Source organism: Panthera leo, chromosome D2, assembly GCF_018350215.1.
Source record: "Panthera leo isolate Ple1 chromosome D2, P.leo_Ple1_pat1.1, whole genome shotgun sequence".
Classification (NCBI taxonomy): Eukaryota; Metazoa; Chordata; class Mammalia; order Carnivora; family Felidae; genus Panthera; species Panthera leo.
In genome coordinates, this window is record NC_056689.1 from 56,893,674 (window position 1) to 56,921,468 (window position 27,795).

At 50.6% G+C, this 27,795-nt stretch overlaps 1 protein-coding gene across 9 annotated transcripts; it reads right to left on the minus strand.

Moving 5' to 3' along the window:
- Positions 1–10: 10 nt before the first annotated feature.
- HPS1 (HPS1 biogenesis of lysosomal organelles complex 3 subunit 1) lies at positions 11–25,741 on the minus strand. Of its 9 annotated transcripts, none has more exons than XM_042907487.1 (20): positions 25,690–25,741; positions 24,154–24,263; positions 22,264–22,438; positions 17,588–17,725; positions 17,229–17,371; positions 16,713–16,821; positions 14,347–14,507; positions 13,764–13,866; positions 13,096–13,194; positions 12,911–12,980; positions 10,907–10,962; positions 9,423–9,590; positions 9,148–9,327; positions 8,002–8,063; positions 7,329–7,463; positions 7,180–7,245; positions 5,942–6,086; positions 3,746–3,859; positions 2,166–2,248; positions 11–1,681 (listed from the first exon to the last, which is right to left on the minus strand). In XM_042907487.1, exons 3-20 carry the CDS (start codon positions 22,423–22,425, stop codon positions 1,519–1,521), a joined length of 2,157 nt encoding a protein of 718 aa, XP_042763421.1. In that variant the 5' UTR covers positions 22,426–22,438; positions 24,154–24,263; positions 25,690–25,741; the 3' UTR covers positions 11–1,518. The 9 variants fall into 9 exon arrangements, with proteins under 9 accessions (XP_042763421.1, XP_042763420.1, XP_042763422.1 ...); XM_042907486.1 differs by having other exon boundaries at positions 24,154–24,272; XM_042907488.1 differs by lacking the exon at positions 25,690–25,741 and adding an exon at positions 25,485–25,669 and having other exon boundaries at positions 22,264–22,380; positions 24,154–24,272.
- Positions 25,742–27,795: the final 2,054 nt, after the last annotated feature.

Here is a 27,795-nt window from a genome sequence, read left to right on the forward strand (position 1 = left end):
TCCCCCATTCATGCTCTGTCTCTCTCTGTCTCAAAAATAAATAAAGGTTAAAAAAATTAAAAAAAAAAGAAAGAAATGCATCTTAAAATTGGGAGAATTTGAGGAGAACGTGCATCTGAGAGGGAGAGCTTTCTGTGGAACCTTCTACTTGTGACTGAGACACCCTGACACTCCAGGTTTACACCATGTGTGAATCTCTGCTGAAATCTGACGCAGGATGTCCACCCCATTACAATATCGAAACATTCAGGGGACTGGTTAAACCAGATGGGTCACATCATGTAGCTGCTCAAAATTAAGGAAAACTATCAGGGGACAAAAGTGGATACCCTACACAGCAGTGGGCTTCTACACTTAGTTTTCCCCTTCGTGCTCTTCTGGGTCTTACACACTTGAGGTTTGAAATCTCCATTCATTAAGTCAAGATATCATGAAGGAATGCAGTCCCAGTCACCTCAGCTGACAATGTCCCTCACTGCCACCTTCTGAGGACGTTAGTGTGAGATGTCCTCCTAGCTCTTTCAGTACCTCTGTCCTCCCCCCCCCCGCCCACCTCCACCTCCACCAGCTATTCCCTTAACAGAAAAGAACAGTCTTCTCTGCATGAATTTCGGCTCAAGACTAGAGACCTGAAGGCCTGGCTGCTGTCAGCATGTCATACAGGGGTCCTGGGTGCCTACTTCTGCCATGGCGCTTCTCTCATCCCTGTGGCGGACGCTCCCCAGTCCCAGGGCTCTGGTGGTCTCTTGTTCTTGTGTGTCTCCTGGGGTGGGAGCTTCTAGGTTAGAGGAAAGGGACTGCACCCCCCGGGGCTGGGGTTCTCAACCCAGGGCACACAGGGGTCGGCTGGCATGTTTTCAAAAACCTATACCTGGGATCCACATGCCCAAGTGACACAAACCTCTGAGCCGGGGCTGGGAAGGAGTCGAGACAGAGCAGGGTGCAAAGGGGCCAGACTGCTGGGCACCAAGGACAGCCCAGGAGCCCAGGCACGTTTGGCTTGAACCACCACCACCAGCATTTATTGAGCACCTGCCACGTGTCCGGCAGCCCTCACGGCCACCCTGAGAGGTAGGGGCTATCGGTGGAGGAAACCTGCCCAGGGTCGTAGGGAGGAAGAGGCACAGCGTGAATCGCAGCCCAGCTAGGGCAGCACCTTTCATCTGGAGAAGGAAATGGCTTCCTGAGGGAGCTCTTTCTCCACTCCAACAGCATGAGGAGGCATCTTCAGACACCTGCAGGCACTGGGGACTTCCTGTCTCCTGGGGATAGGTGGAGAGGCAGCTCTGAAAGCAGCCGTCCCAGTTCTAACCTCGCAGCCACTACTGTTTTAAGGAGACCAAGGGACCCTCTCTGGCCTCCCTCCTCCACCAGAGACAAGGATTTGGGGGTTTGTTACTTGGAGGGGAGACTAGTGTAAGGGGTTTAAGAGACCCTGGGGACTGTGCTATCCCTAGGTGAGTGCTATATGAGGGGACCAGGATACACACAGACCGCGCCGGAGCACTGTGCCCTGGCCTAGAGCAAGGGGACGCGGGAGGTTTCCCACAGGCGCCGGGCCAGCTCGCCGGCCTGCTGCACCAGCACGTCTGTGGGGATGACCGACAGGTGGAGGGCCAGCAGCTCGTGGCACTTGACAGCCTCAGCGGGATGGCCCTTGCTATAGTAGCGCAGGAGCTTCCTGGAGGAAGACGGGGGACAGGATTCAGGTACCAGGCCGCGGCAGCCCTCCCAGAACCAGGGGCCTCTCCCAGCACGGCACAGGCACTGCCACCTTGCGAGGCCCCAGCACCTGGCTGGCAAGGCCTTCCCGCCCCTCGCTGACCTAACCACAGGAGGATCAGCCCCAGGCTGCACGGTCCACCCCCTGGGGTTCCCCGTGTGGGTCTGGTGATGGCAGTGTCCAAGCTAAGGGATGCCGCAGAGCCAGCGGGGAAGCCCTAGGGCCCCAGCGCGGATGCCGGCAGATGCTGCTGAGAGTGTGGGAACCAGGAGACGGGCAGAAACCTGGGTGTGCTCTGCGCCCACCCCTCTCTCACTGAACACGGGGCTGGGCAGGAAGGAGCTTCTAGGGGGGCATTCCTGAAGGAGGAGCTGCTCCTCTATGGGGGAGTGGCATTATCTGGGCACCCACTCTTCCCAACAGTCTTGTAAACTGGGGTCACCTGTAGTAGTCTCCTCCCAGCACGCCGATGGAGGCCGAGTCATCCGAGAGGACGGGCACTTCTATTATCTGGAGTTTGTACCCCTGAGGAGGAGAAACGTCTTGAATGGGAGGTGGAGGTACGGTGGAAAGAACATGGGCACGAGTCAGACACCATGTTCAAGGACTGGCTCAGCCCTGCTTGGTGAGTGCTTGCTGTTTGGACCTCTTTTTGCATCATTTTCTCATCTGTGCAGTAGGAATAACAGTAACCGCCCAGTGAACACTGGAGGTGACGTATATAAAGTTCCGAGTGTCCTGCCTGGCCCACGTGTGGTAGCCCTCACTTCCATCAATGGGTGCACCTGCGTCAGTGGCCAGCATGGGTGTAGGAAGGCTGTCAGGAAAGCGACCCAAGGAGGTGTCATGCAGGGTCTTGAAGGGCAACACATTATCAAAAGGCCCAACTCCCTGTTTTGGAAGGGACAGAAATCTCCAGGGTAGGATGAGGAGGAGAAGGCAATTAAGACCTGCTGGGCAGCTTGTGTCCCGCTCCTGGTCACGGGGTTCCTTCCAATGCCCACGTGGGCACTGTGGGGCCCATCGTGTGGGTGAGGTGCCCTTGGCGTATTAAGTGGCTGCCCAAGACGGCACAGGTGCAGGCAGCCCCCACAGCCAGCTCTGTCCCCCACACTTCTGCTTCAGTCTGTCACTCTGTCATGCCAGCCACACACACGAAGCCCTGTCTCCCCCCAGAAACCCAGGTAAAGGTTGTACACACATCCTGGACACCGAGTGCAAAGAGGAGCCTGCAGGTCAGGAGAGCTGAGTCTGGGCTCTGGCTTCATCATTTATGATCCTGGTGGCTCTGGCCACGGAGTTTAATCTCCAGGCATCAGTGTCTCGATCTGAAAAATGGGGCCAGTGATACTCGCCCCCAACCATGGCCCATGGGAGGATGTGAGGTTGCCAGAAGAGTGGTGAGGGACCCAGTAAGCACCCTACATTCCGGAAAGCACTGGCCATCGCTCTCAGGCCAGAAGGAATGGCCCCTACAGAGCTGGAACACAAAACAAAGAGAAACAGGAAAGAGAAGAGAGAGCAAGAGAGAGACACCAAGCTCCCATGACCTGTGCTTACACTGTTGAAACAGTGAGTCTAGAGAGAGAAATACGGGAATAGGAGGCCATACTGTCATCTTCACCTCGGGCAGGTTGCTTCACTGCTTTGAACCTCAGTTTATCCACCTTTACCCTGGGAATGACAGTGTGCCATGCTTCGTTAAGAGCGGCTGTCAGCATGGAAGCACACCTGAGCAGCCCTTCTCAAGGGGCACACACCCATTTGTCCACGTGTTACCTGGACGCTGCCTTGCCTGACGGCCTGAGCTTTTCAGACGGCTGGTGGAGGGGTCACAAGGTGCACATGAGAGTGGGACCTCTGAGACCCGGGTCCCAAAGGCTGTGCTTACCTGTCAGTCCCACTAGGGACAAGAATTGATGAAAAGACAGAGGGACTGAACAGAGAGCAAAAGAAGAGTATCAGAGTCAGCAGAGAGAAGAGCCTTTCAGGATGGCCGGCCCCAGGCCTGGCCACACCCACCATCTCGTTCTCAAACCACAGGAAGTAGGAGCAGCAGAAGTCCCCCTCTCGGAAGAGCAGCGTGGTGTAGCCCTTCTGCAGGTATCTGCGGGCCCGCCGGATCAGAGACCAGACCTGGGGAAACAGGGAAAGTGCTCGAAGCTGCCCTGCCCACCATGGCCTGCGGGGCCAGCCCCCTCCCCACAGTGGGACTAGGGCTCACTCAGGCTCTTGCCTCTGGAAGAAAAGCACTCAGAGAAGGAGCTCTCGGTAGGCCAGCGGCTGCTCCTTCTCCCCCTTTTCCTTAGTGTCAGGGCGTGACCTGGGTCAGAGCAGGAGCTCAGAAATAAATTATTGGATGGATGGACTAGGACAGATTACCCCTCCAAACACTGTGACAATAAAATGTACATAAAAACACGTGAGGTAACTTTACACCGAAGCCGTTAGTAAACTGATCACCAGACCCTGAAAATCGCCCAAGGGCATTGTTAGTAGAACAGGAAATGAAGGTGTGGCCACCCATTCCACCCCCTCCCCCCCATCCCCTCCAGGGCCCGAAACTCTGGCACAGGTTCTGTGCCAGGAAGGTGCTGGTGAACTGTTGGAACACACTGAGTACCCTGAGTCAGGCATGTCCTCTGCTTCAGGGGTGACGTCCCAACTAGGGTTCACCAAGGAGTTCGACAGAAACACAGTGACCCGATGCTGACATGGGTTACATCCCCCGGGCGATATTCTCTTGCCTCATCCAAGGACTTCTAACGTTGCCTGTGAACTGCCCACGGGAGGGCAGCCTGGACAGCCTGGCTCCCCCATTTCCCAGGGCTGCAAAAGGCCTGATGAGCTCTCTCACCAAAAAGCTTAGCGGAAGGTGTACATGATTCACTGCAAGCCAGACCACAATGTCATGTCTAATTACATCTGCAAACGAATACATGGATTTGCTATATTTTTCAGGAAAGCAATTTGACAACAGGTATCAATAACCTTAAAAACATTCCTCCCATTTGCCTTAATAATTCCATTTCTGGGAATCCATATTGAGAAAAGAATCAGAGATGAGGACAAAGATGGACGCACAAAGGTGTGCACTGCAGAATTATTTACGACCACGAAAGCCTGGAAACAATCTAAATGCTCAACGTTGGGGAAATGGCTAAGGAAATTATGTTACGTTCACATGATGGACTACTGTGGACTTGTTAAAAATCATGTTTATAAAGAATTAATGACATGAGGAAATGCATCAGATGGAAAGTGAAGTGAAAATGTGGGTAAACACACCGCATACACAGAATATGCAATTAGAACCAAGGACAATGAGCTGCACAGAAAAACAGTGAAAAGAAATGCGGCGAGAGAACTCCAACAACTTCCAGAAAGATGGGTGAAGAGGATGGTACCAGTAAATGCTCAATGAATTGTATCATTTGTGCCATGTACTGTGCTAAACAGTCAACATGCAGCATCTCACGCATCTGGAATCTCTGCAACTCCGGGACGTCAATAGTATCACTAGCCTTTTACAGATGAGGACACAGAACCTCAGACTAAGTAATACCTCAGCCCCACAGCCAGGGAAAGGCAGAGCCGGCACAGGCCTTCTGTTGCCCTCTTTACTTTAACCATTGGCATATACTTTCTATAGACAACTCTAATATATGTTTATATACTATGCTACATGCTATATATATAGTATATAAATATACCTATACTAGTTTGCTATGAAACAGTCAGTTAAGGAGAATGAATACCGGACCCCCCGGGAATGGTTCTTCAGTACAAACCACCTCCTGTTAAATCCTGTATCCAAACTGACTGACCTTGTGTCTCGTCCTCCCACATGAGTTAATTCAGCAAATACTTACTGGAATTTATTTAAGCCAAGCACAATGTTAAGTCCTGGTCATTTCCCCCTTTGAACCCACTGCCCAGATGTGCTTATGCAGCATATTAGAAGACACCCAGGAAGGTGCCCACGTGGCCCCGAGTGCCAGGGCCCTAGAGTGACGAAGACCGGCTGCTAGCCTTAGGAAGCCACAGGCAGCTGGGGGCAGATGCTGACAGAAGAGTACGGTAGGGGTAAGGGGGGTGGGGTGCGCTTGGGGCCTCACGGGAGCCCCAAGGGTGGGGCTTCAGTCCTTCCTGAGCAGGGGGCAGGCCGCACATCTTGTCCGACAGGGGTGAAGAGTACCCGGGCCGGGCAATGCTTACCTTGGTTCTGATGAAGGCGGCCAGCGGTCCCCTGCCCAGTTCTGATGAAGTCCTTTTACTACTGCTGAGGGAAGGGGCCACCATCTGGCCGGTCGTGCGGTCCACATAGATGAAATGCACCAAGCCTGGGAAGTCTTCTAGGTAGGTGGAGGTCAGAGTTAAGGTGCTCATAAAGCCAGGGACCAGGGAAGGTGCTACTCTGTCCTCCACCTAGGATTCTAGCAAGGCTAAGCAGTGGAGTCAGGAGACCAGGCCCGCCAAGCCCTCCTCTCCCCACAGGTTGCCCTGTCAGTCAACCCCTGGTGTCCCTGTTTTCCTGGATCTCTTTACCTCTGAACTCCCCAGCGCTGAGAAATTCTATGATGCAAATAAAATGGATCCCTTGATACTAGCACACTTAACACAGGGAATTCTGGACCTAAGAGCAATAGGGTATTGTTTGTATTTTATCATTTTCATGAGGGATGAGCTTAAATCTTACATGTGGTGAGGCTGGTGTGAGAGCAGAGTTACCTAATGAATGAGCCTAGTTGACTACCCAACCCAAACACCTCGGTGTGGTTTTGTTCATCTCTCCACACATCACCTGTGAAGCTGGAAGGTTCCCACCGGAGAGGGGAACAGCCAACATGGCAGGGTGGTGGCTGGTGGCTAACGAGGGCCTCTGTCATCCCTTTCACCCGCATACCACAGGCAAGAGTCTTGGGAGATTGAAGGCCTGACACTTTAGAGACCTTAATACAGGAAAGACTCCTTATATAAAGTTCCAGGGAAAATTAGTATTTGATAAAACTAGTGTTCCAGAATAAAAGGGTCAAACAGGTCTTGCAGATGGTTTTTTAAACAGGGATAAACACATTTGGTGCAGGCCTCCTCAGAGCCTTCATGTCCCACTGTGTACTGTGACTTCTAAGGAAGACATGGCCTCTCAAACCTCCCTGACCCCAGGACCCCTGCCCACCTGCAACACCCGTTACCACTCCGCTGGCTGGACGTCAACATAAACACTCTCTGAAGCTATGAAGCAACTGTGGGACAGCAGGGGTTTGTGAAGTTTCAGCCTTGGAGTGTTCCTACGGACAAGACACCCATGACAACATCTCCTATCATTTTTCTTTGAAGAAGCTGAGGCGGTGGAACGTATACACTCCTTCTAGAAAGCCAGCAGTCCTTCAGAGTGGCAGGTGGTGGGGACAGGCAGACGTGAGGGGCTTCTTGGGGCTCAGGCATCAGGATATGACACCATGGTGATGTTCCTCCTGCTCTTCACCAACAAAAAGTCCTTCCAGTCCGTCAGCTTTTCTCTGCCGAGGAAGCAGGGGAGGCAGGGTATGGTGCGGGGCCCCAGCTCCCACTCTGGTGACCCAGGCGCCACACCCACACTTACTGCATGAGTGTCTGCACCTGGTCCTGCAGCTGCTGGGGCAGATGCGGGCCTCCCCGGCCCGGGGCCGTGGTCAGGAAGCTGAGACGGTAGATGGCGCAAAGCTGCCGCTTCACCTTCCCACACGCCTGAAGCAGCCTGGACACGGAGAGAGGACACCATGACAGCACGAGGGACCCTGGAGGGTGGGCCGTCCACAGGTGTGCCGAGGACACACACCTAGGACCGCCCTTCATCCCAGGAGTCGCCCCTGCTCCTGACGGGCAACAGACAGCTGCTGAAGCACACCCTTGCCCTCAGAGGGACAGGGCAGCTCCCCGGTTTTCCGCCAATGTGGTGCCTGTGTACTTGGGTTGAAGCTTCTAGAATCTCCCCCCCGCCCCCCGCCTCTATGGTTTTTTTTTTTTTAATCGAGAAATGAGGGAAGTGCGCCCTTCAGTGCTGGAGCTGGGCACGATGCTGAGCCTCTGTCCCACGTTAAGTTCTCCAGGCTCTCGCCTCCACCTGTAACTCCTCTGCTTCCCAGCCTCCCTCCAGCGTCTAGGACCGGACTCCACTGTCCTGAAGCCCCATCGGCCCTCATAAGCACCTTCCTGAGCATTCTCTGCCTCTTGGCCTGGAGGAAACCGTCCCTCTGTCCACACGACTCCCCCCATCCTCAGAGGCCCCCACTCACTCCCAGGACGATCCGGGTTCGCTCCTGGAGAAGGCCTTGCTCTTGAACTCCAGCCAGGTGCTCTGTAGGAGGACAGAAGACAGATCAGCTTCCTGATAATGTCCCCACAGTGCGGTCCAGGGGAGACTCTTGCGATGTCGAGCTCTGAGAGGGACCCACACTCCCTGACTGCTCTGTATTTAGGCTCAGAGCACATCTGCCTTCACACAGTCAAAGCTGGCTCTCCAGCAGGTCCCCCCCAGCTCTCTGCACCCCCTAACACACCATTCTATTCACTCAGCAGGCACTTCTTTAAAGAGCAGTATCTGTGTGGCAGGCACTGGGCTCATTGCCTAGCTGGTACAGACATGTAAAGTAATACTCTCAGAGTGACAGGTGAGTGCACCAAAGAGGAGTGGACACAGGGCAGGCGCCGGGGTGCTGAGGTGGGTGAGCTCCTCAAAGGGGGACTCTGCATTCTAACCCAGTGCTGTGATGGCCTGCAGCATGGCGAGATGCTGGGCGGACTCCTCAGAGGTACCTGGGTCTGCCTGGGTCTCGGCTCCGCTCACTTGCTCGGCCTCCTCTGATCCTTCTTCTCATTTCAGACCCACGTGCACTGCAGCCACAGCGCATCTCAGGTCCTCAGACGGACCCAAGCACCACCAGCTGTGTCCCCTGGGTGGTCTATCCCTCCTGAACTTCCTCTAGGCTCCCGGCATAGCCTGTGCTGTTGCTACTGCTTACTTAGCATCGCTAGACCTCATCTCTGACCTGGGCTCTAAGCCTCCTCCCCTGCCCCGCCCAGGGTGGTAGGCTGTGTCCTGCATTTCTGTGTGACCTGATACAATGGGAGGGGTGTCACGGGCAGGTGGCCAGCCCTCACGGAGTCCTAAGGCCAGGCTCTGGTCCCACCAGCTGAGTAACCTCGGCCAAACCATCATCTAGGTGAGCTCCCGTCTCCTCTATACCATGGGAATTACAATTCGTGTTGTGCCAAACTCATGTGAAAATGCTCTGAAAATGCTGCTGTAAGTTTCTGTTATCATTTTGTACTGGGGGAAACAAGGGTTACACACCTACGGTGGGGCAGGGCCAAGGCCTAGAGGCTCCTGAAGGCCCTGCCTCCTCTCCTGGAGGCTGGCATGTCTGGGAATCAGGTCTCACCTGAATCTCTTGCCCTCCACGACTCTTGACAAACTTGTCCATCCTCTGGCGCAGGTCCCCCATGAGGGGGTGGGACCGCAGGGTGCTCCCGGCCTCCTGCCCCTCCTTCAGCTTCTTCTCCAGGAGGGAAAACCCATCCAGCAGCTGGTACAGGACCAGGGCCAGGGGGGTGTTGGGGCACTAAGGGAAGGAGCACAGGGCAGGATGAATGGGGCAGCCTGTGGGGAAGGCGCCCAGGCTGGGACATTGCCGAAGCAGGTGGGGGTTGCTCATGCCTTGGTCAGGAGCACCATGTTGATGCCGGGCCACAGGGGCAGGCAGTACATGGTGTGGGGCACCATAGGGCAATAGCTCTCTTTCACGCTGGCATCCAGGAAAATCCTTCTGGGGCTGGAAGGGACCGGGGAGTGAGGGACCAGGGTCTGGAGGGTGTCTTCAGCGATCTGTGGAGAAAAGAGCCATCGGTGGGGGAGCCGCCTGGCCTCTGCCTCACATACCTACCCATGGTTGCCCATTCGCTGTGCTCCCTGTGAACCATGGGGATAAATAGATCAGCTCCAAGAAATCCAGTTCTTAAAAGTCCCCGAGCTCTGTCACAGCGGCCCCAGCAGCTCCAGGGCTGCTACTGTTTGTCTCCCTGTTTCTTCTGAGCCTTGCTGCCCAGAGTCAGGTCTGGAGGGCAGGCAGGGGCCATGGGCAACAGGATCTGGGGAAGGTGGTAGAAGAGACACTGAAAAGGCAGGAAAAATGGGGGTGGGGGGAGCTCCCTCCCAAGCCTTCACTCGGACAAAAGCATTTAAATAACGTTGTTATCCTACCCACCCTCAGAGCATCTGTCGGCCAGTACCACGGAGGAAAATTGAGGCATAGATGGGCTAAATGAGCAGGACTCCAGCCTTACTAAATGAGTAAGAAAGCCTCTGGTGGGGAAAAAGCAGAAAATTGGGGAGATCAGCAGAGATGCCACAAGCCGTTGTCTATCAGGATGGCACAGCAGTCCTAGCTAGAACAGCAAAATAACTGGAGACAGCACACCAGCTGCGTCGCCGCTCTGCTAAATAAGGAGCACGGGCACGTGGCCGACTTGTTTTTAAGTTTATTTATCTTGAGAGAGAGAGAGAGAATGGGGGAGGGGCAGAGAAAGAGAGGGGGGAGAAAGAGAATCCCAAGTAGGCTCCGCACTGTCAGCACAGAGCCTGACACGGGGCTCGAACTCACAAACCGTGAGATCACGACCTGAGCCGAAGTCGGATGCTTAACCGACTGAGCCACCCAGGCACCCTGGCATATGATGGACTCTTAAACAATCCTTAAAAACCAGTGCTAAGTAAATGGAAAAACGTTTAAGGAAAAAAGTGTAATGAAGTACATTAGGACTCAGATTTGGTAAATGAAAAAAGAATATATGCAGTGTGTAAGTACACATACATACATGATTGCACATATATAAAATCATAGGGAAGATTAGAAGGGAAACACCCCAAAATCATAATAGTACTTAACATCTGGGAGAGGATTCAGAGTACTTTTTTACTCCTTTTCCATACTTTTGTATTTCCCAATTTTTCTACAATAAGTATATTTACTATCTAATTTTTAAAAAGTATTAAAACTTAAGCTGGACTTTCACTCCCAACCAGTGTGAGGAAGGTGGAATTTCTCAGGAGCTGAGGTCACCCTTCGCCCAGCACCTGCCTGGCCCCTGCCTCTGGGATGAGCTCTGTCCAACCCCCCCATCCCTGCCCCAGGAAAAACTCACCTGGATCTGGGGAGCATCGGTGGGTGGGGTGCCCCCATCCAGCCAGACAGTGCTGCCTACAGGACATAGGTAATAACATAACATGAATAACATGAAAATGTGAATAATGGCCCAGCAGCATGTCAGGAGGGGAGGATGGGGCGGAGTACCTGGCAGGGACAAGAGCACTTAGTATGGGCCGGAGCAGCATGGCCTTGCTCAAGGGACCCAAACCGGAAGTACAGGGTGAATTCTGCAGTCTCAGGGCTAAAGCAGCCTGGGGAAGAGAAAGCTCATCCCAGGGCCGGCTGCTGGGTCCAAGCTCCTGAGGATGGACCTGGCAATGGTGCCAGGTGTGTTCCTCAGCAACCCCCCTCCCAACATGGGCCCCTTAATCCCCTCCTCCACTCCACCCTCCAGACTCCTTCAGGTCTCTATCACAGCGCCTCTTCACCAAGAGGCGGCAGTCACATTTCCCCAGTTACTCAGTTGGCAAACTCGGAGCACCTACTATGTGTAGGGAAATGAGCTGGATTTCCTTTGCCAGCCTAGCTTACAGAAACTAACTGAACCCACTACCTGTCTGAAATATTACATGTTTGTAATAACATCCTTCTCCCTTATACTTCATTGCAAATAACGGTCATCTATAATCATGTTTCTCTAGGGAAGCCTGTTTGCATGTTTTCAAACACCTGATTTACAAATGAATGAGTACAACTCAAGCCATTTGTAAGCGGTGACTTCCAAGCACTTTGAAATGGCATTATTTACAGCTCTGAGGCATAAAAACTAACCACTGAGAAAGAGGCCAGGAGGAGGATTGTGATGAATGAGGGAAGGGAGCAGCAAGAAGAAAGGAGCTTCCATGATCACCCCAAAGCAGTGTTTCTCAATGTGCTCTGGGCTCATGGAGAGCTCAGAGAGCTGAGGGTAGCTAAGGACCCTCAGAAATGTGCAAGCCTATAGGAGGTGGTGCATGACCTCAGGGGTCCCAGGCTCCCTGGAGCCCATCCAAGGACTTAAAGTTAAGAACATCTAGCCCACTGGTTTTCAACTGTGGCTGCACATGAGACCTTTTAAAAGTCTTGATGCCCAGGCCACATCCCAGACCAATTAAGTCAGAATCTCTGGCACAGGCAGGCCCAGCTTCAGCAGTTTTTAAAGATCCCTAGGTGAGCCCCCTGTGCAGCAGGGCTGAGAACCACTGTTCTAACTTAAATCTGTGCATAGTACTGGTTCCCACTCTGATGCTCACTGGCTTCTTGGGGGAAATTTCTAGAAGTATTCACACCTGGGGCCCAGTCTGTGGACTATATAGCTTAACTGGTCTGGCTGAAGCTGCCTGCATGATTCTAATGTGCAGCCAGTGTTGAAAACTGGTGGCTTAAGGGTACCACACAGTAAATTCCGTTCAAAACTCAGTCCCTGAGGAGTTTCTTCTCCTGAAATCATGGCTTTTTTCTATCAGGGGAAATGAACCATATGATCCTTCCTTTTCCCCAAAGAAATTCACAGATAAATGTGAGCCCATTCAGAGGGGCTGTAACAGTACAGATTTTGGCTTATCTGTTTTTTCTAAGCAATGTTGTCAATTTTTTTTTGTTAGCAACATTTTGAATATATATATTTTTTTTATTGTTTACCCACCCAAATACTCTGGAAAAAAAAGCAAAGTACAGAAATGTTTCTATTTATAATTTAAGTCATTACACTTGAAATCAAATGATTATTAATTTTAGTTACTTATTAATTGATTACAAGAAAATAAAGGCAGAAAATATACCTTATGGTAAATAAATTTTTAAATGAAATCAATTTGTCACAAAAAGCTTTAGGACTCATTTGAAGGGCCATCCTTGAATTCATGCCAGAGCCAGGGGGGTGGGGGCAGGGGTTGGTGGACAGAGCAGGACCCACAGGAAGCATCAGGCTCTAGGAATCTCTGCACCTGCCCCTGTGCCCTCACAAGGTGATGCCAATGGGCCCCTCCCCCCTCCCCTCCTCCTCCTCCCTGGGCCTCACCTGAGCTCTGTTCTCCAGGGGAAGGAGCTGGTGTGAAGTACTCCTCAGGGAGGGAGAAGCTGTCTGTGTCCTGTGGGGGGGGGGGGGGAGGCAAGAGGGTGTCTTGGGCTGACAGCCAGGAGAGCCTCCCCCAGGCAGCTCAACCCCAGCCCCTCTCCCCTCCACAGGGTGGGTCCACCACACACGGTTGCTGCAGAACTCCTCCTGGTGGGGGCTGCAGAACCAGGGCTGCAGGCCTGCTGCATGGGGATGTTCTGGCTGCTCCGGGGCCTCCGTGGACAAGGCTGCCATAGTCAAGGAAGACCTAGTTAGAGCGTGTCTGACCAGCTCCTCCCCACGGAGCCCAACACCTCAGAGCACAGCCTCTAACCCTCTGCGCCCCCCACAACAAGGCAGCCACGGGCGAGCTCACTTTCCACAGAGGTTTCAACTCTAGGTAGCCTGATCTGTCTCCAGACCTACAGAAATTACAGAAATTCCAACACACTGACAATCACACCACCACCATTGAGGATAATGGGGATGGCGACAGGCGAAGGTGCTGGCTAGCACTTACCAGACACCCCAGGCACTGCTGGGCTCTAGGTAAACAAACTGTCCCCTTCACTCCTCCAAACCCTGTCCCACTGCACAGATGAGGGACACGAGGCTTAGAGCGGCAAGCACTCCAAAAAATCCGCACTTTTCACCGACTAAACCGCATTCTAGAATTCCTGTTACATCTGAAAGCAGCAGAAGTCGAGCCCAACCCCAGGACCAGTACTGTGACCCTGAACTACAGCCTCCCTAGACTGCCTGCCCAGCGTGCTCCAGAGGGGGGGGTTTGGAGCTGCCCAGGGAGCTGGCCTAAGACCTGAGGGTCGTCATCCTCCACTGTGCTCTCACTGGGGTAGAGGTCCTGAACCAGGAGAACGAGGGCGAGGAGGTCGGCTGGCCGCAGGGAGCTGGCACTGTGGCTGCAGAGAGAACAGGCAGCTGTCAGCACGTGCCTGGGGCACGGGGCAGTGGCGCATGGGGCAGGGCGTCGTAGCGCGGTTCCTGACCTCAAGGAGTTTGGGAACATGTCAGCTGACCGCATCCTTCTTGGAGAAAGGCAAGGCACAGATAAAACTAACCAATTCATTAATTCTAAAAATAAAACTTGGTTGTGTTAAAGAAGAAAAACTACCAACGAGAAATCACCAGGGACCAGTAACAGCATGTCAGGAAGTTCTAAAATTCAGATTTGGAGACAGTGTTCCAGAAAGACATAATTCGGAGAAGGGAATGAGCTGAGAGGGGTCACAAACTGAAGAGTCTGGGGAGGCTTCATGGAAGAGATGGGTCCTGACGGTCTTCTTGGCTGGGGAGGTGGTGCTTTTCAGGTAGAGGAATAAGGGGCAAGGAGGAGGGGCTGGGGGGCCTCTGGGTCACTGCCTGCTGGGACCAGGGCTCACCTGGAGTAGAAAGCCAGCAGCTTGGAGTGCACGAGCAGGAAGGCATGCAGGGCCTCCTCGCCGGCCCTCTCGGGGCTGGAGTTGACAGCGTGGATGACGTGCCGCTCCAGGGCCTCTATGCACAGCTCACAGAGCTGAGGGTGAATCAGCCGCTCCACAGCCTGGCCATGGGTGAGCAGGGAAAGGAAACCACGTCACCGACCACTCTCTCCTGCTCCAGGTCCTGGCTGGTGGGTACATTCGCTCAGTCCATGCTGAGTGCGTGCTCTGTGACAGACACTTGGGAACGGGGAGACTCAGACCAGCACGGTCCCTGCCTTCCTGCAGTTTATGGTCTGGTCACTAGACTCCAGTGGATGAGACAGATAATATGCAAGGAAACAGACAAGATTAAAGCCAATTCTAATAAGTGCTGTGTAGGAAACACATGGTAATGAACAGCAGAGACCTACTTGGGTAGGGTATTTAAGGAAAATGTCCCTGCAGAAGGGACCTTTAAATTGCTATCTAAGGAACAAGAAATCCTATCAGAGAGAGTGGAGGGGGAGAATGCTGCAAGCTGAGAACAGAGCATATGCAAAGGCCCTGAGGTGGAGAGAGAGTTTGGAACAGTGCCGTCCAACCAATATATAAGGCAAGCCCTATGCATAATTTAATATTTCCTAGTAATCTACATTAAAAAAATAAAAAGAAACTGGTGAAATTAATATTAGTAATTTATCGTGCCATTTCAACATATAAAAGCATTATTAATAGGGCATTTGATGCTCTTTTTTTGTACTAAGTCATCAAAATCCAGTCTGTATTCTACATGTACAGCAGAACTCAATTTGGACTAGCTACCTTTCAAATGTTCAATAACCAAATGTAGCTAATGACTACTAGACAGAATTAAATGTCAAGCACTCTTGAAATGGGAAGAAGTCCCAGGGGGTCAGTCCCCAGTGAGCAAGGCCAGAGAGGCACAAGATGAGGCTGGCCTGAGATCCACGGAGGCAGATCACACAGGGCCTGGTAGGTTCAGGAAGGAGTTTGGATTTTATCTTAACTGCATTAGGCCAGCTCCTACAAGAAGCTCTTCTGGATGTCTCCGAAAGAGGTGACCATGTCATCCTTCGTGCCACCTTGGATTTTGACAGGAAACCCAATATGGCACAATCAGAATGCTTTGTTGGATGTTCAGGTATGTATGTCTGGCTCATCTCCTCTCAAGGGCAGGGACTGTGTCTTTATTCATCTCTATTCCCAGGGCCTGGCACACCTCTTAGAATACAGTGGGTACTATATATTTATCAGAAGAGTGAGTAAGCGGGGCGTGAAAATGAATCCTTCAGATCTATTTTCCAGTTCACTAATTCTCTTCCTAGTTATGTCTCATCTACTATTTAACCCATCCCTTGAGATTTTTATTTTAATAATTATGTTTTCATTTCTAAAATATCTATATGGGTTCTCTTCCGGCTTTTATGTCTTTAAATATTTCACAGTTATTTTATATTCTGTACCTAATAATTCCAGGATATCAAGCTCCTTGGGATCTAAATCTACCGGTGATTGATTTTCCTCTCCCTCGTGGTGGCTCATTTCCCTGTGCATCTGACTGTTAATTGTGAGCTCATATTCGTTTGCTCTTAACCTGTCCTCTAAAGCAGTGGCTTTCAAAGGGCAGTTCCTGGACCAGCATAATCAGCGTCACTGGTGAACTTGTCAGGAATGCAAATTCTAGAACCCCCCCCCCTCCACTATGAGAAAAGGGAGGCCCAACAACCCCTATCTCGCAAGCCCTCTAGATGATTCGGATGAACACTGGAGTGTGAGAACCACCACTCTGGAGAGAGTTTGTGCTTGTCTCTACGGGGAGCCCGGGAGTCTACCGGCAGTGACCACTTGAGCTCCTCAGGTCCGGGCTTGACCAGGGAGTCTTGGGCTCAGTCCCCAGTGCTGCTGGCCTAAGTTAGTCTTCTGGTGGTGGTGTTACAACCATCTACACTCAGGCAATCTTGCCTTTAGTGCTGCTTATTTATCACTGCTTTCCACTCTAGTTTCAGCTCAGTATAACTTTTTTGGGGGGAGGGGATGGTCAGAGTTGAGGGGACCTTTAAAATTTCCACAATTTACTGTGAGCTCAGAATGACATGAAAAAGTCTGTTGTATCTAGGATCTGTTTTATTTCAGGAAACCCCATCAGGGTGTCCAACCCACCACGTGGCCACAACAAGGCGCAACCTTCTAAATGCACGAGGTTGAGGGTCTGCCTATGACCTCACTCATGACGGGGATGTGTGTGTCAAAACGTGGCCTGAAAGCTACACAGCCCTCTGACCTGACACTCCTCTGGCCTGAGGACTCCCATGCCCAGTAGTCACCTCCACGGCGAAGCACTGTTCCTGCTCCCGCAGGCGGCCATAGGTCCGCAGCAGGCTCTGGAAATGCTCCCACACTTGCATGCGCCGCTCCAGGTCTGGGGGCCGCAGCCTGGGGGCAGAGCAGGAAAGACCCGTGAGAAAGCTGCTTGTCCCAACCTTCAACCAAAGGGGCATAGTCCTAGAAGACAGTCAGGGCCAGGCGAGCTCACGCAACATGAACAAATGAGTGGGAGGGCCCTCTAGGTACAGAAGGGCCGAGTCCGGGCTGTGGCCGGGGCCATAGAGTGGGATGGGCACGGAATCAGGAGTCCGGCACCCAAGCAAATCACTTCACTTCTCAGTTTCCTTCACACACGGACATATGACACGAAGCCAGCCTGAGAGATCCGGGAAGGTACCAGGAAGGAGCCAGGGGGAGTATGTGACTGCCCAGTTTCACAGAGGCTACACACACCCTGCACAGCCTCGAAAGGGTGCTTAGCAAAGGATCTAGAGGGGACCGCCACGAGGACTCACTCCTTCCGGATGAGCTGGCCATCCACCGTGACCAGACCAAAGTGCACTTCGAACAGGTACTTGAGCACACACAGCTTCTGCCGCAGGTCGCCCTCACCTTCCGTGTGGTCTCCGTTGATGGCAATGAACAGGCATTCTCCAAACTGCAGGCAGAGGGGGCTGATGTCAGCCAGCCCCAGGGGACCCCTCCCTGTCCTGATCCCTGAGGACAGTGAGGGGAGGCTTAGGTCCCAGGGGACTTTGAGAGGGCGCAATTTCTGCCTTATGAAGGAGTCTAAAGTTCAAGATCAGGGAGAGGCATGTGGACAGCCCACAGAACTGAGGGAAGAGGAACATGGGCCCCAGGGCTACACGCTCACCAGGTGAAGGACATACAGGTAGTTGCCATTTTCTGTTGAGAAGCAGGTGTATGTATCTGAGAGCTTCTCCAGCATGGTCATGGAGGAGATGATCACTGGGGCTAGCAGGGTGCTGAGCTGGTCCTCCAGGGCGGGAAGCTGCATGAGGGGAAGGAAGTCACACTGCTCAGAGTGCCAGACCATGGGGACAAAGGCACGGAAAAGACCCAAGCCTTGTAGCAAGGCCTCTGCTGTTCAGGCTCTGAATCTAGAAGGAAACACTAAGGAATTAGGCCACATCTCCACAGTGGAATGTCTGGGGCATTTAATGGGAGAACTGAATGACTCTAAGAAGTTCTCTACATAACCCAAAGTCCATGCTTTTTGTTGGCAGTAGGTCTACGTTTGGGAACATATCCTAAGGAAAGTGATCTGGGATGGGGCAAAGACACACGCATATAGACGTTCACTATGGAATCATTCACAGCAGCGAAGAACTGTAAAAAGTGTAAATGCCCAGTGCCTGGGAAACAGAGAGATAACAGCCCATTTAATGGTGGAAGAATATACAGCTATGTAAACTACTGAAGTGTTTCAATGACACGGGAAATTCCTCTCCTATGATGTCATGTTAAAACAAAAAAGTGAATGGTCTGTATTTTAAAATGCATAGAAAAAACAAAGTATCGAGAAAATATTAAGAAAGGCAACGCTATCAAAGTTATTCCTCCTGGCAGAGAGAATATGAGTGATTTGCCCCCTTTTATGCTTCCATACTTTCCCTATTTCCATCACAAGCCAACCTTTACTTCTACAAGATCTTCCTTCAACCATTCTCTCTGCCTTGCAAAGAAGGAACAAAGTAAATAAACAAAACCAAAGAGAAACTGGACAAATTTGGTGACAATCTGCAACTACAACTGGCATGAAGCCAGTAGAACGGTCACCACTCAAACCCTCCATACTGGAATGACAAGAAAGAAGAGGTGACCTTCCCTCCAGTGATCTCCGGAGACCTGTATCATGGAGAAAGCCAAGTCCCAACTCTGAGCCTGAGAAATTTGAAAGGAAAGGAGTAAGACCTTGTCTTGAAAAGAAAAATAGGCAACCGGCTAGGGGCAAAGTACAGCATTTACAACAGGGCCAAGACGCAGTACCGTGGCGGGTATTTTCTCTCAACTTCCTCAGCGCTCGGGAACCGAGCTGTGTCCAGCTGCTGGGGGAGTCTGTTAGTCAGGATTTCGCAGTGGTTTCTGCCCATCACTCAGGCCCCAGCTCAGATGGCTCCTGACCACCTCAGGCCACCCTGCCCCCACTGCTCCCCACCTCTCTCTCTGTTTAACTTCTTCAGCCCATTTATCATTACCTGCACTCATGAGTTTATTTGCCACTGGGTTCACTGTCTGCCCTCCCTCTTTGGCCCGAAGTTCCACGAGAGCAGGATCATGCTATGTTCATGGCTTCACCCCCAGAGGCTGGAGCACAGTAGGTTCTCAATGAATATATGTTGAATGAATATCCCTCCACATAGGCAAATGGTTGTTAAATTATTCACATGCCACAATTTTCTTGGACTGTCATCAACAAATTACGTTAATAGAAAGTCACTTAAAAATCTAGATTGTGTGTACAGCAACTCATTTTTGGAGTAGCAGCTTTTTCTGCAGGTGTAGCAAAGCAAGATTTTTTTTTTTTTTTTTTTTTTTGGTTGGGGAAGATGAAAATATTTGGCGTAGGCAGAGTGTAAAGGAATTACTATTACTTGGAATTATGAAGTGGTACATTATCTTTGAATGGCTTCTGAATCAACGTTTCTATTTATAGGAAATTATCCTAAGAAAATAATAAGATGTGGGATCAAATTCAAGCATAAATGTTCCCTACAGCAATAGTTTTAGCAAACTAGAAGCAATATACATGTCCAGGATGGGAAAAATGGTTAAATAAATGATACATTTATTTATACACTGGAATATAATGCTTCCATTAAGATTTATGCTTTTGAGGGGCGCCTGGGTGGCGCAGTCGGTTAAGCCTCCGACTTCAGCCAGGTCACGATCTCACGGTCCGTGAGTTTGAGCCCCGCGTCGGGCTCTGGGCTGATGGCTCGGAGCCTGGAGCCTGTTTCCGATTCTGTGTCTCCCTCTCTCTCTGCCCCTCCCCCCCGTTCATGCTCTATCTCTCTCTGTCCCAAAAATAAATAAAAAACATTGAAAAAAAAAAAATTAAAAAAGATTTATGCTTTTGAGACTATTTAACACAAAAGAATAATGCTTTTGATATAATGGCAAATGGAAAAAAACAGGAAATAAAACTGTAAATGTGGTATGATCCCAACTACATATAAAAGATAAAGACCCAAAGGAAATACATAGAAGAGCTAATAGGTCTGGTGCTAGAATTATGGGTCATTTAAAAACGATTTCTCTGTATTTCCAAATTTCCTACAATTAATTCATGTTATTCATAGAATCAGAAAAAAAATGTGTCGTATACATAGAAAATAAAACTTTAAAGACAATTTTTTCTTTACATTAGTCATTTAGGAACTGAAAAACCAGGATTTTGTTCCTTTCCAAGGTTTTTGATAAAGAGGAAGATAAACACCAGCAGATAATTTGCTTCTTTTATTTTATTTATTCATTCATCTCTATACTGTGTGCCTTTATGTCAATATTATGGCAGGTTCTAGAGATATAGAGGTCTACTGATGGTTTGCTTCGTACATTGACCTGACTGAAATAGTAAAGAACTAAAATATATAAAAATTCTTAAAAAAAACTATATGTATTGACTACTAAAAATAAAAGAGCCTAACAAATAGACTTGCTTTTTAGCTTAAATGAAACCACTAAAATGTCATGATCTCTGATATCTTTATTCCTAAAGACTGTGACAAGAATATCGGTGATGTTGAAGTGGATTCACCCGCTGAGGTGGAACTGGCTCAACGGGTAGTTAAGCTCAGCAGAGCGAGGAGGGGGCTGGCAGGCCACCAGTCTGTGCTGCTGCAGAAATGCAAGAACGCTCTCTACTGCTTCCCCTGCAAAGATTTTTAATACGAAATTCACCTGGAAAAAATGTCCAAGATAAATTGCCCCTTTAAAACATAGAGTAGAAATTATTAGTGGAAAATGACAACTATCTCCAAGCTGTAATATTTCAGTGTTGCCCTGGATATTCATATGCAAAAAATAAACTTTAATCCATACTTGCCATCATATCCAAAAATTCAAAATGGATCATCAGACCTAACATAAAGCCTAAAATGATAAAACTTCCGGAAGAAAATACAGGGAAAACTCTGAGATCTTGGGTTGGGCAAAGATTTCTTATATATGACGCCAAAAACATGATCCCTAAAAGCAAAAAAATGGATACGCTGGAGTTGTCAAATGAAAACTTGTGCTTTTTGCAAAATACTGGTTAGCGGATGCGAAGGCAACACAGAGTGGAAGAAAATATTTGCAAAACCTGTACCTAATACAGGACTTGCGTCCAAAATATGTAATACTCTCAAAACTCATTAAGAATAAGAAGAAATAACCTACCCAAGAAATAGATGGGCAAAATTTGGACCGATTTCAATTTAAGAAGATACAGATGGCAAATAAACACATGAAATGATGTCAAAATCATCAATCGTTAGGACATGAAAATTAACAGACAATGAGATTTCAATCGATACCTAGTAGAATGGTGAAAATGAAAAAGACTAACTATTGCCAAGGGTTAGCAAGGATACGGAGGAAGTAGAGCTCTCTCATACATGAGGAGTGGACTATGAAATGATACAACCCCCGTGGAAAAGTTTGCTAGTTTCTTAAAAAGTTAACATATACCTACACGATCTAGCCATTGTGCCCTAGGTATTTTACCCCTGAAAAGTGAAAGGCGATGTCCATACAAAGACCTGAACGTGAATGTTCACAGCTGCTTTATTTTTAAGAGTCAAAAACTGGACACAGTCACCATCACCAGGTACACGGATATACAAACTGTGGTGTGCTGATACAATAGACTACCTCCCGCTCAGCAACGACAAGGAATAAACTATTGATAGATACTGCAACGTGGATGAATCTCAAAATTATGCTGAAAGAAGACAGACCAAAACCAAACCAACCCTGAGAATATACCGCATGCCTATAAAATACATTTATATAAAAGCCTATAAAATACAAACTCATCTACTGTGACAGAAAGCACATTGGTGGTTGCCCAGGTTGGGGGAGGTGAGGGAGGGGACACACATTTTTGAGATGGTGAGTATGTTTATTTTATTGATTCTGATAGAATCACAAATGTATGTGTGTATCTCAAACTGTACACTTTGTATAGTAGGCCAATTATACCTTAGTATAGTTATTTAAGAAATTAATGTGTTAAACTTATGCTAAACTTTTTAAGTAGAGAAGACGAGGGCACCAAATTTCTCCGTTGTGTGATTAAAATTCTACCTCCTCCTCCTGTTCTCATGTAGCCTAGGGGGCCCTGGTGGAGTAGGGGTGAGGTCACTTTCTCGAGAGCATCAAGAGGCCAACCTCTGAGGATGAGCAGCTGGGTGTTTAGGATGCTGGGCCACACGCACCACCCTGTTAGTTCCTCAGGCTGGGCCAGGAGTGGGTGGACAGGTTCACCCGCCTCCTGGTAGTTCTGTGCTGTTCTCTCCCATCCTCCCCCTGCCCTGCACTCACCTCTTCTCCCTCATTCTCCAGCTGCCCAAACTTCAGCCGCAGACTCTCTTCAAATTCCTCATCCGTCCAGTAGAAGAGGACCTCTGCACCTTCTGTGGCCACCAAAACACACTTCATCTGACAGGGAGAAGCAAGCTCAAGGTCACCTCCTGGCCCCTTCATCCACAAGCTCGGCCTGAGTAATGAAAACGATCACAATCCCAGCAGATACCTACTGAGCCGGCACAACTACAGGGGCCTTCCTGGTGTTATTTCGTCAGACCCTCACCGCAACCTGATGAGGTAGGAATCTTTAGTTATTCTCATTTTTTAGAGCAGGACCTAGCACAGCTTGGCGTGGCAGAGCCACTGGGATTTAAACCCAGGCCTAAGGCTGGGGCTCTTGCTTCTGTGTTTTCTAGCCTCTCACCAAAGTGTCAGACTTACCATGGGCCTACCTGCACCAAGCTTAAGGAAGGACCCAGCTCTTGATCTGGACATAGAAGAGGCGGGCAGTATCATGGCTCACGGCAGTATCTAGGCTCCCTGGCCTAGAATGCAGGGAGGCTAGTGCACCTCCCTTCAGGCAGTTCAGAGATATCCCCAAGGCAAACACATCTCCAGAAGACAAGCTTCAAAGCCCATGAGGAGTGGATTCAGGATTACATAATTTTATTAACAAGCTGCTTGTGCTCTGGGTAGAAACAGAGGCTGCCTAACCTTGTCCACTGTGCATTCTCACACATGCTTGGCTGCAGCTTTCTCAGCCTCCTCCCCCAGCGTCTCTGGCTCTTCCAAAGCACCTTCCCCACCCCCACCCCCCACACACCCTCTGTGGGGCACATTTTAATGCCTGATTATATAAAATGTGTTTCATTATTCATCAGTGGGGAGATTCTTAACCCAGAGCTTCCCACACTATGCCTTTCATTCCTGGGGCACAGCAAGACACTGACCTCTCAACCCTTGGGACAGCCTGACCACGCCTGGTGAGGCCAGAGCTCTCAGGCCAGCTGCCTACAACTGAGAAAACCCCAGGCAGGGGCTTCACATCTTCTGTGCCTCAGTGAGCCACACGGGCATGATCACGCTATCTGTGTGCTAAGACGTGACAATGACTAGGGGACTCTGCTCTGACTGCCCCACGGGTGGATGTCCAATTTCCACAGGATCATAGCATCCTGAGGTCTGGGACTCCGTCACACTCTTCAGGATCCCCTATGCGCCCAGCTTAGCGGCACTTACTGAATTCCTCCCACATCTCCGGCTGCTTTATCAACTCTGACTCAGAGCACCTGGCCTCAAGGTGGTTCCACCCCAGTGAAAGAGTGCAGCCTATTCCCATGGAACCACAAAACACAAGGCAGAGACACGGAGGGCAACTGAATATGAAGTAAAGGTTGCTGGCTAAGGGCAGGTGGGCCTGGAAGAGACTGTTCTGGGACACCCAGGTGAGGGGGACAAAGACAGGGGCTCAAGGGGCCAGCCTGATGGGAAGGGAGTGTGTGTGTTGGGCAATGGAGGGCTGCAGAATGTGTGGCCAGGAGCAGAGAGCCCCCTGTAGGCTGGGAAGGGTGTGGGGAGTCACACACTGGTCACGGATGGGTGAGGTTAAGGTGACAGAGGCCGGCTGTCCTAGTGTGGGGTAACGAGGGTCCACTCCTTGGCGGAGGCCAGGACAGGAAGGGGCTGACTCAAGAGGTATAGCTGGGAGTCACAGGCCTTGACGGCCCGGATGCAGGGGAGGAAGGAGAAGATAGGCTAAGGTGACATCAGGAGGAAGAGCTGGGACAGGGCTCTGCGGAGTCAGGGAAAGCTCAGTCTACTGCCCGCCTCATGCTGTGTACCTCCCATGGCCCCAAAGCAGCCCTGGGGTGGGTGCCACCTGCCAGGTCGGGCAGGATCATCTACCTTGGCAAGGAGCACAGCAGAGCCTCCAGACAGCCAAGGGTTCAGAAAGGGCTGCAGTAGGCACACTCGGTGACTAGCTTATGGAGAGCGGCAGCACAGCATCTCAGGTCCTGTAAATGCTTAAAACAGAGAGGTCATGAGGGCAAGCAGAGCCTTTCATCCGACTGCTGCCCATTTCTGGGAGGACAGGCTGGTGAAGGTCTCTCTCTGGCCCTTTGGCAGTCTGCTTAGGAGGTGCCCGGTGCCCTGTATCCCGCTCACCCCTGCCCTCCCACAATGGGGAACAGGAACCGGCCAGCACAGTCCTTTGGACATAGCAGATGCCCACAAACATTAATTCCCACCTACTGTTTCCTTCCAGGCACTCTCATTTCACGTGGGTCACTCAGAGCCATGGTGTGGTCTGCAAACCTGCCCTGAGCAGCCCCAAGGGGCTTGCTATGAGTCACTAGACACACAGCACAGCCATCCCAGGCCCACAGGGAAGCAGTCCCAGAAGGGGAGTGATATCCCAGGAGGATGAAATAAACCAATAAAAAAGGCGCCAGAGACAGGATTCTAGTTTTGGCCTGATCAAGGCACTTAACCCTCTCTGAGCCTCAAACTCCTGCTGTGAAACAGAAACCCTTGCTCTGCCTCCCTACACGGTTATAGTGAAAAAACAGAATAACCAGGCAGGAATCCCTTAGCAAACTCTTACATGGACGTGGGCTTATTTACTATTCTTATTTCCCGGCCTCCCTCTGTCAAATAACAGGGTGAACTAAACTGGTTCCAGAATCATTCACATTTTGATAAGAGGCAGGAACAATATAAAGGTGTAACCGAATTAGGAAACCAAACGTTGTAAGCAAATAAGAAGCACAAAAGGGTTTTTAGGGGCTCAGCATCTTTTGCAACGTAAGTGAGACTTGCTACATCACCGGCATAACTGGCCTAAATGACATATTCCCAGAAAAAATGGAAATGCTTTTCAGTGGACATTAGGGTCTCCTTTTTTATTCCAAAAAGCTGTTGAAAGAGAACCTTACTGGTGTCATTTTATGATTTCCCTGTTCTCTCTATCCTGCTCTAAAGAGGCAACACAGGACTCACTGAAGGCCCAGATGGCGTCGGGCCAACCTGGGGAAAACCCTCAGCTCCCATTTTCGCCACCTTCCCCATCAAACCGCCCCTAAGGCCTCGGCGCCTGAACCCGCTCCGCTCCGTCTGGGCCCCCCTCCTTGCCCCTGCCTGGCTGGAGGGCCCAGGAGACGTGGCAGCCTTCCTGTCTGCCCCGCACTCCACACTTCATGCAGCACCTCCCAAAACCCCGCGAAGTTCACAGCTACCCTGGGAAGAAGGCCCGGCTTGGGGTTCCCTCCCAACACCGTGGCTGCAGAAACTTAGGAGAAGCAGAGGGCCCAGGCCAGAGGGGCGGGGCCGGTGCGGCCAGGGTGGAGCCCGCCCCCACTTCCGGGAGGGCCGCGCGGGGGGCCTCGGAGGGAGCCCCGCAGCCCGCGGAGGGACCGGGAGGGCGGCGCTCGGACCACGTACCGGCTAGCCGCCCTTCACCGCCAGATCGCCGGGCTCGCCGGCGCGCTTCCGGGTGCGACCACGTGACCGCCCGCGTGACACCCCCGCCCGGGGAGGGGCTGGACTCGAGGGCGGGCTCCCCAGACTTCGAGCCCGCCCCCGCCCGGCGTCGCCTGTGCCCGTGGGCCAGTTCGCTCCGCCTAGCTTCTGGGCTCCCTCGGCCCGGGCGCCTGCTGTTCAGCGGCCACGTTCCTCTTGCGGTCGAGGAGCGCGCAGAGGCCTGCGGAATTGGGGGGGTGTCGCCCACAGCCGTCAGGGACCCTGGGCTTGCCCTTCCGCTGGCTTGAGCTCTAGGGATTCCCCACCGAGGCATTAGGGACAGGCGCATTTTAGCCCCGTTTCACACAGGACGAAAGCCAGGTCCAAGAAGAAGAACTAACTTGCAGAGGGGCTAAGTTAGGATCAGAACCCAGTTCTCCTGGCTCCCGCAAGGTTCCTTCCCACCCTCTGGCTTTAGCTGCCTTCCGTGACTGTTTTCCGTGGCCTGAGGAGAAGACACGGCCTGCAGAAGGGCCTGGTTGTCCCCACAGTGCCAACCCTTGAATTTCTTTATAAAGGTTCTCAATCCGTTTGGGGGTGGGGTGTACAATAGGGGCTTTGTTTAGAACTAGTGTTTTCAAGATTTTCTTAAATTTGTGTAATTAGAAGGGCTGAAGTGTGGGGTTGCTGATGAAGATCATGGAAGGGAGTAAATTACTTCGGAAGTCACGCGTCAGTGTCCTGGTGCTGCCAGGGGGCTGTGGGTGCAGCCCAGCAGGGGATGAGTTGTGCGGACTGGCCATCTGGCAGATTTGCATACACCTTGGGAAAAGGCAGGGACCAGGAAATAATGCTCCCACCACCTGCAGACAAAGGGAGCCTCGCTACTTCCGCCCCCCAACCCCCCACCTTAGGGCCCAAACCTTCCAACTGCCCGCCTGCAGCACCTACCCGCCACAGGCATGGCTCTCCGCAGTCCATGGTTGAGATCCCTCTGGCTGTGCGCTCTTCATCCTGCTACACTCCTCTTGATTCTCTCCTGTGGCAGGTTCTTCCTAAGCAGGAATTTCAGTGGTTGAATAAATTCCATCAAATGGATATGTTATTATTCACTCTAACCGCTAGTAGTTTCCATTTCCCACCAGCAATGGATGAGGGTACCAATTCTCCCCATCTGCCCCAACACTTATTGTCTGTTTTTATTTAGCCATCCTGGGGGAGGTGAAGTGACATCTCGTGATTTTGATTTGCGTTTTCCTAATGACTAACGATGTTCAGCGTCTGTTCATGTGCTCTTTGGCCATTTGTATATCTTCTTTCAAGAAAAGTCACTAATTCAATTTCTTCTCCCATTTTAAAATTGTCTTTTTATTATCAAGTTGTAAGAGTTCTTTATATATTGTGGATACAAATCCTTTAGTAGATACGTGATTTGCAAAAAACTTTCCCCCATTACGTGGTTTGGTTTTTGTTTTCTTAATGGTATCACTTCTGGCACAGATGTTTTCAATTCTGATTTAATCCTGTATGCCCATTTGTAATTATGTCCGGGCTTCTGTGTCAACATAAGTTTTTATCTTACTTGGGTGAATATTTAGGAGTAGGGTGGCTGGGCTGTATGGTAAATATCTGTATGGTATGGACTGTATGGTAAAGTGCAGGCACCATTTTACATCCCCCTGGCAATGCTGAGAGTTTTCGCTGCTCTGTAGTCTCCTTAGCACTCGATATTGTCCTTTATAACTTTAGTTATTGTAGTAGGTGTGTTGTGATATCCTACTGGGGTTTGAATTTCCACTTTCCTAATAACAAGTGATGTTGAATTTCTTTTCATGTGTTTATATGCCATGTGTAAAGTGTTCAAATGATTTGCCCATTTTAAAATTGGATTGTGTTTCTTCTTATTACTTATAAGATTTCTTTATATATTTGGATGTTAATTCTTTATCAGCTATCTGTTTTGCTTTTTTTTTTTTTTTTTTGCCAGTCTGTGACTTTGTCTTTCATTTTCTTTACAGTGACTTTTGAAGAACAGAAATCTTTGTGCTTTTTGTGCACTGGCTAAAACATCTTTGCCTAAACCAGAGT

Excerpts from the sequence above, each read along its gene's own strand:
- HPS1 (XM_042907487.1), bottom strand. The coding sequence starts at position 22,425 with ATGAAGGGGCCAGGAGGTGACCTTGAGCTTGCTTCTCCCTGTCAGATG. Across the intron at positions 13,867-14,346 it reads CTGCTGGCTTTCTACTCCAG|CCACAGTGCCAGCTCCCTGC; the intron begins GTGAGCCCTGGT and ends TTCTCTCTGCAG. Across the intron at positions 7,246-7,328 it reads CAGGTGCAGACACTCATGCA|AGAAAAGCTGACGGACTGGA; the intron begins GTAAGTGTGGGT and ends CTTCCTCGGCAG.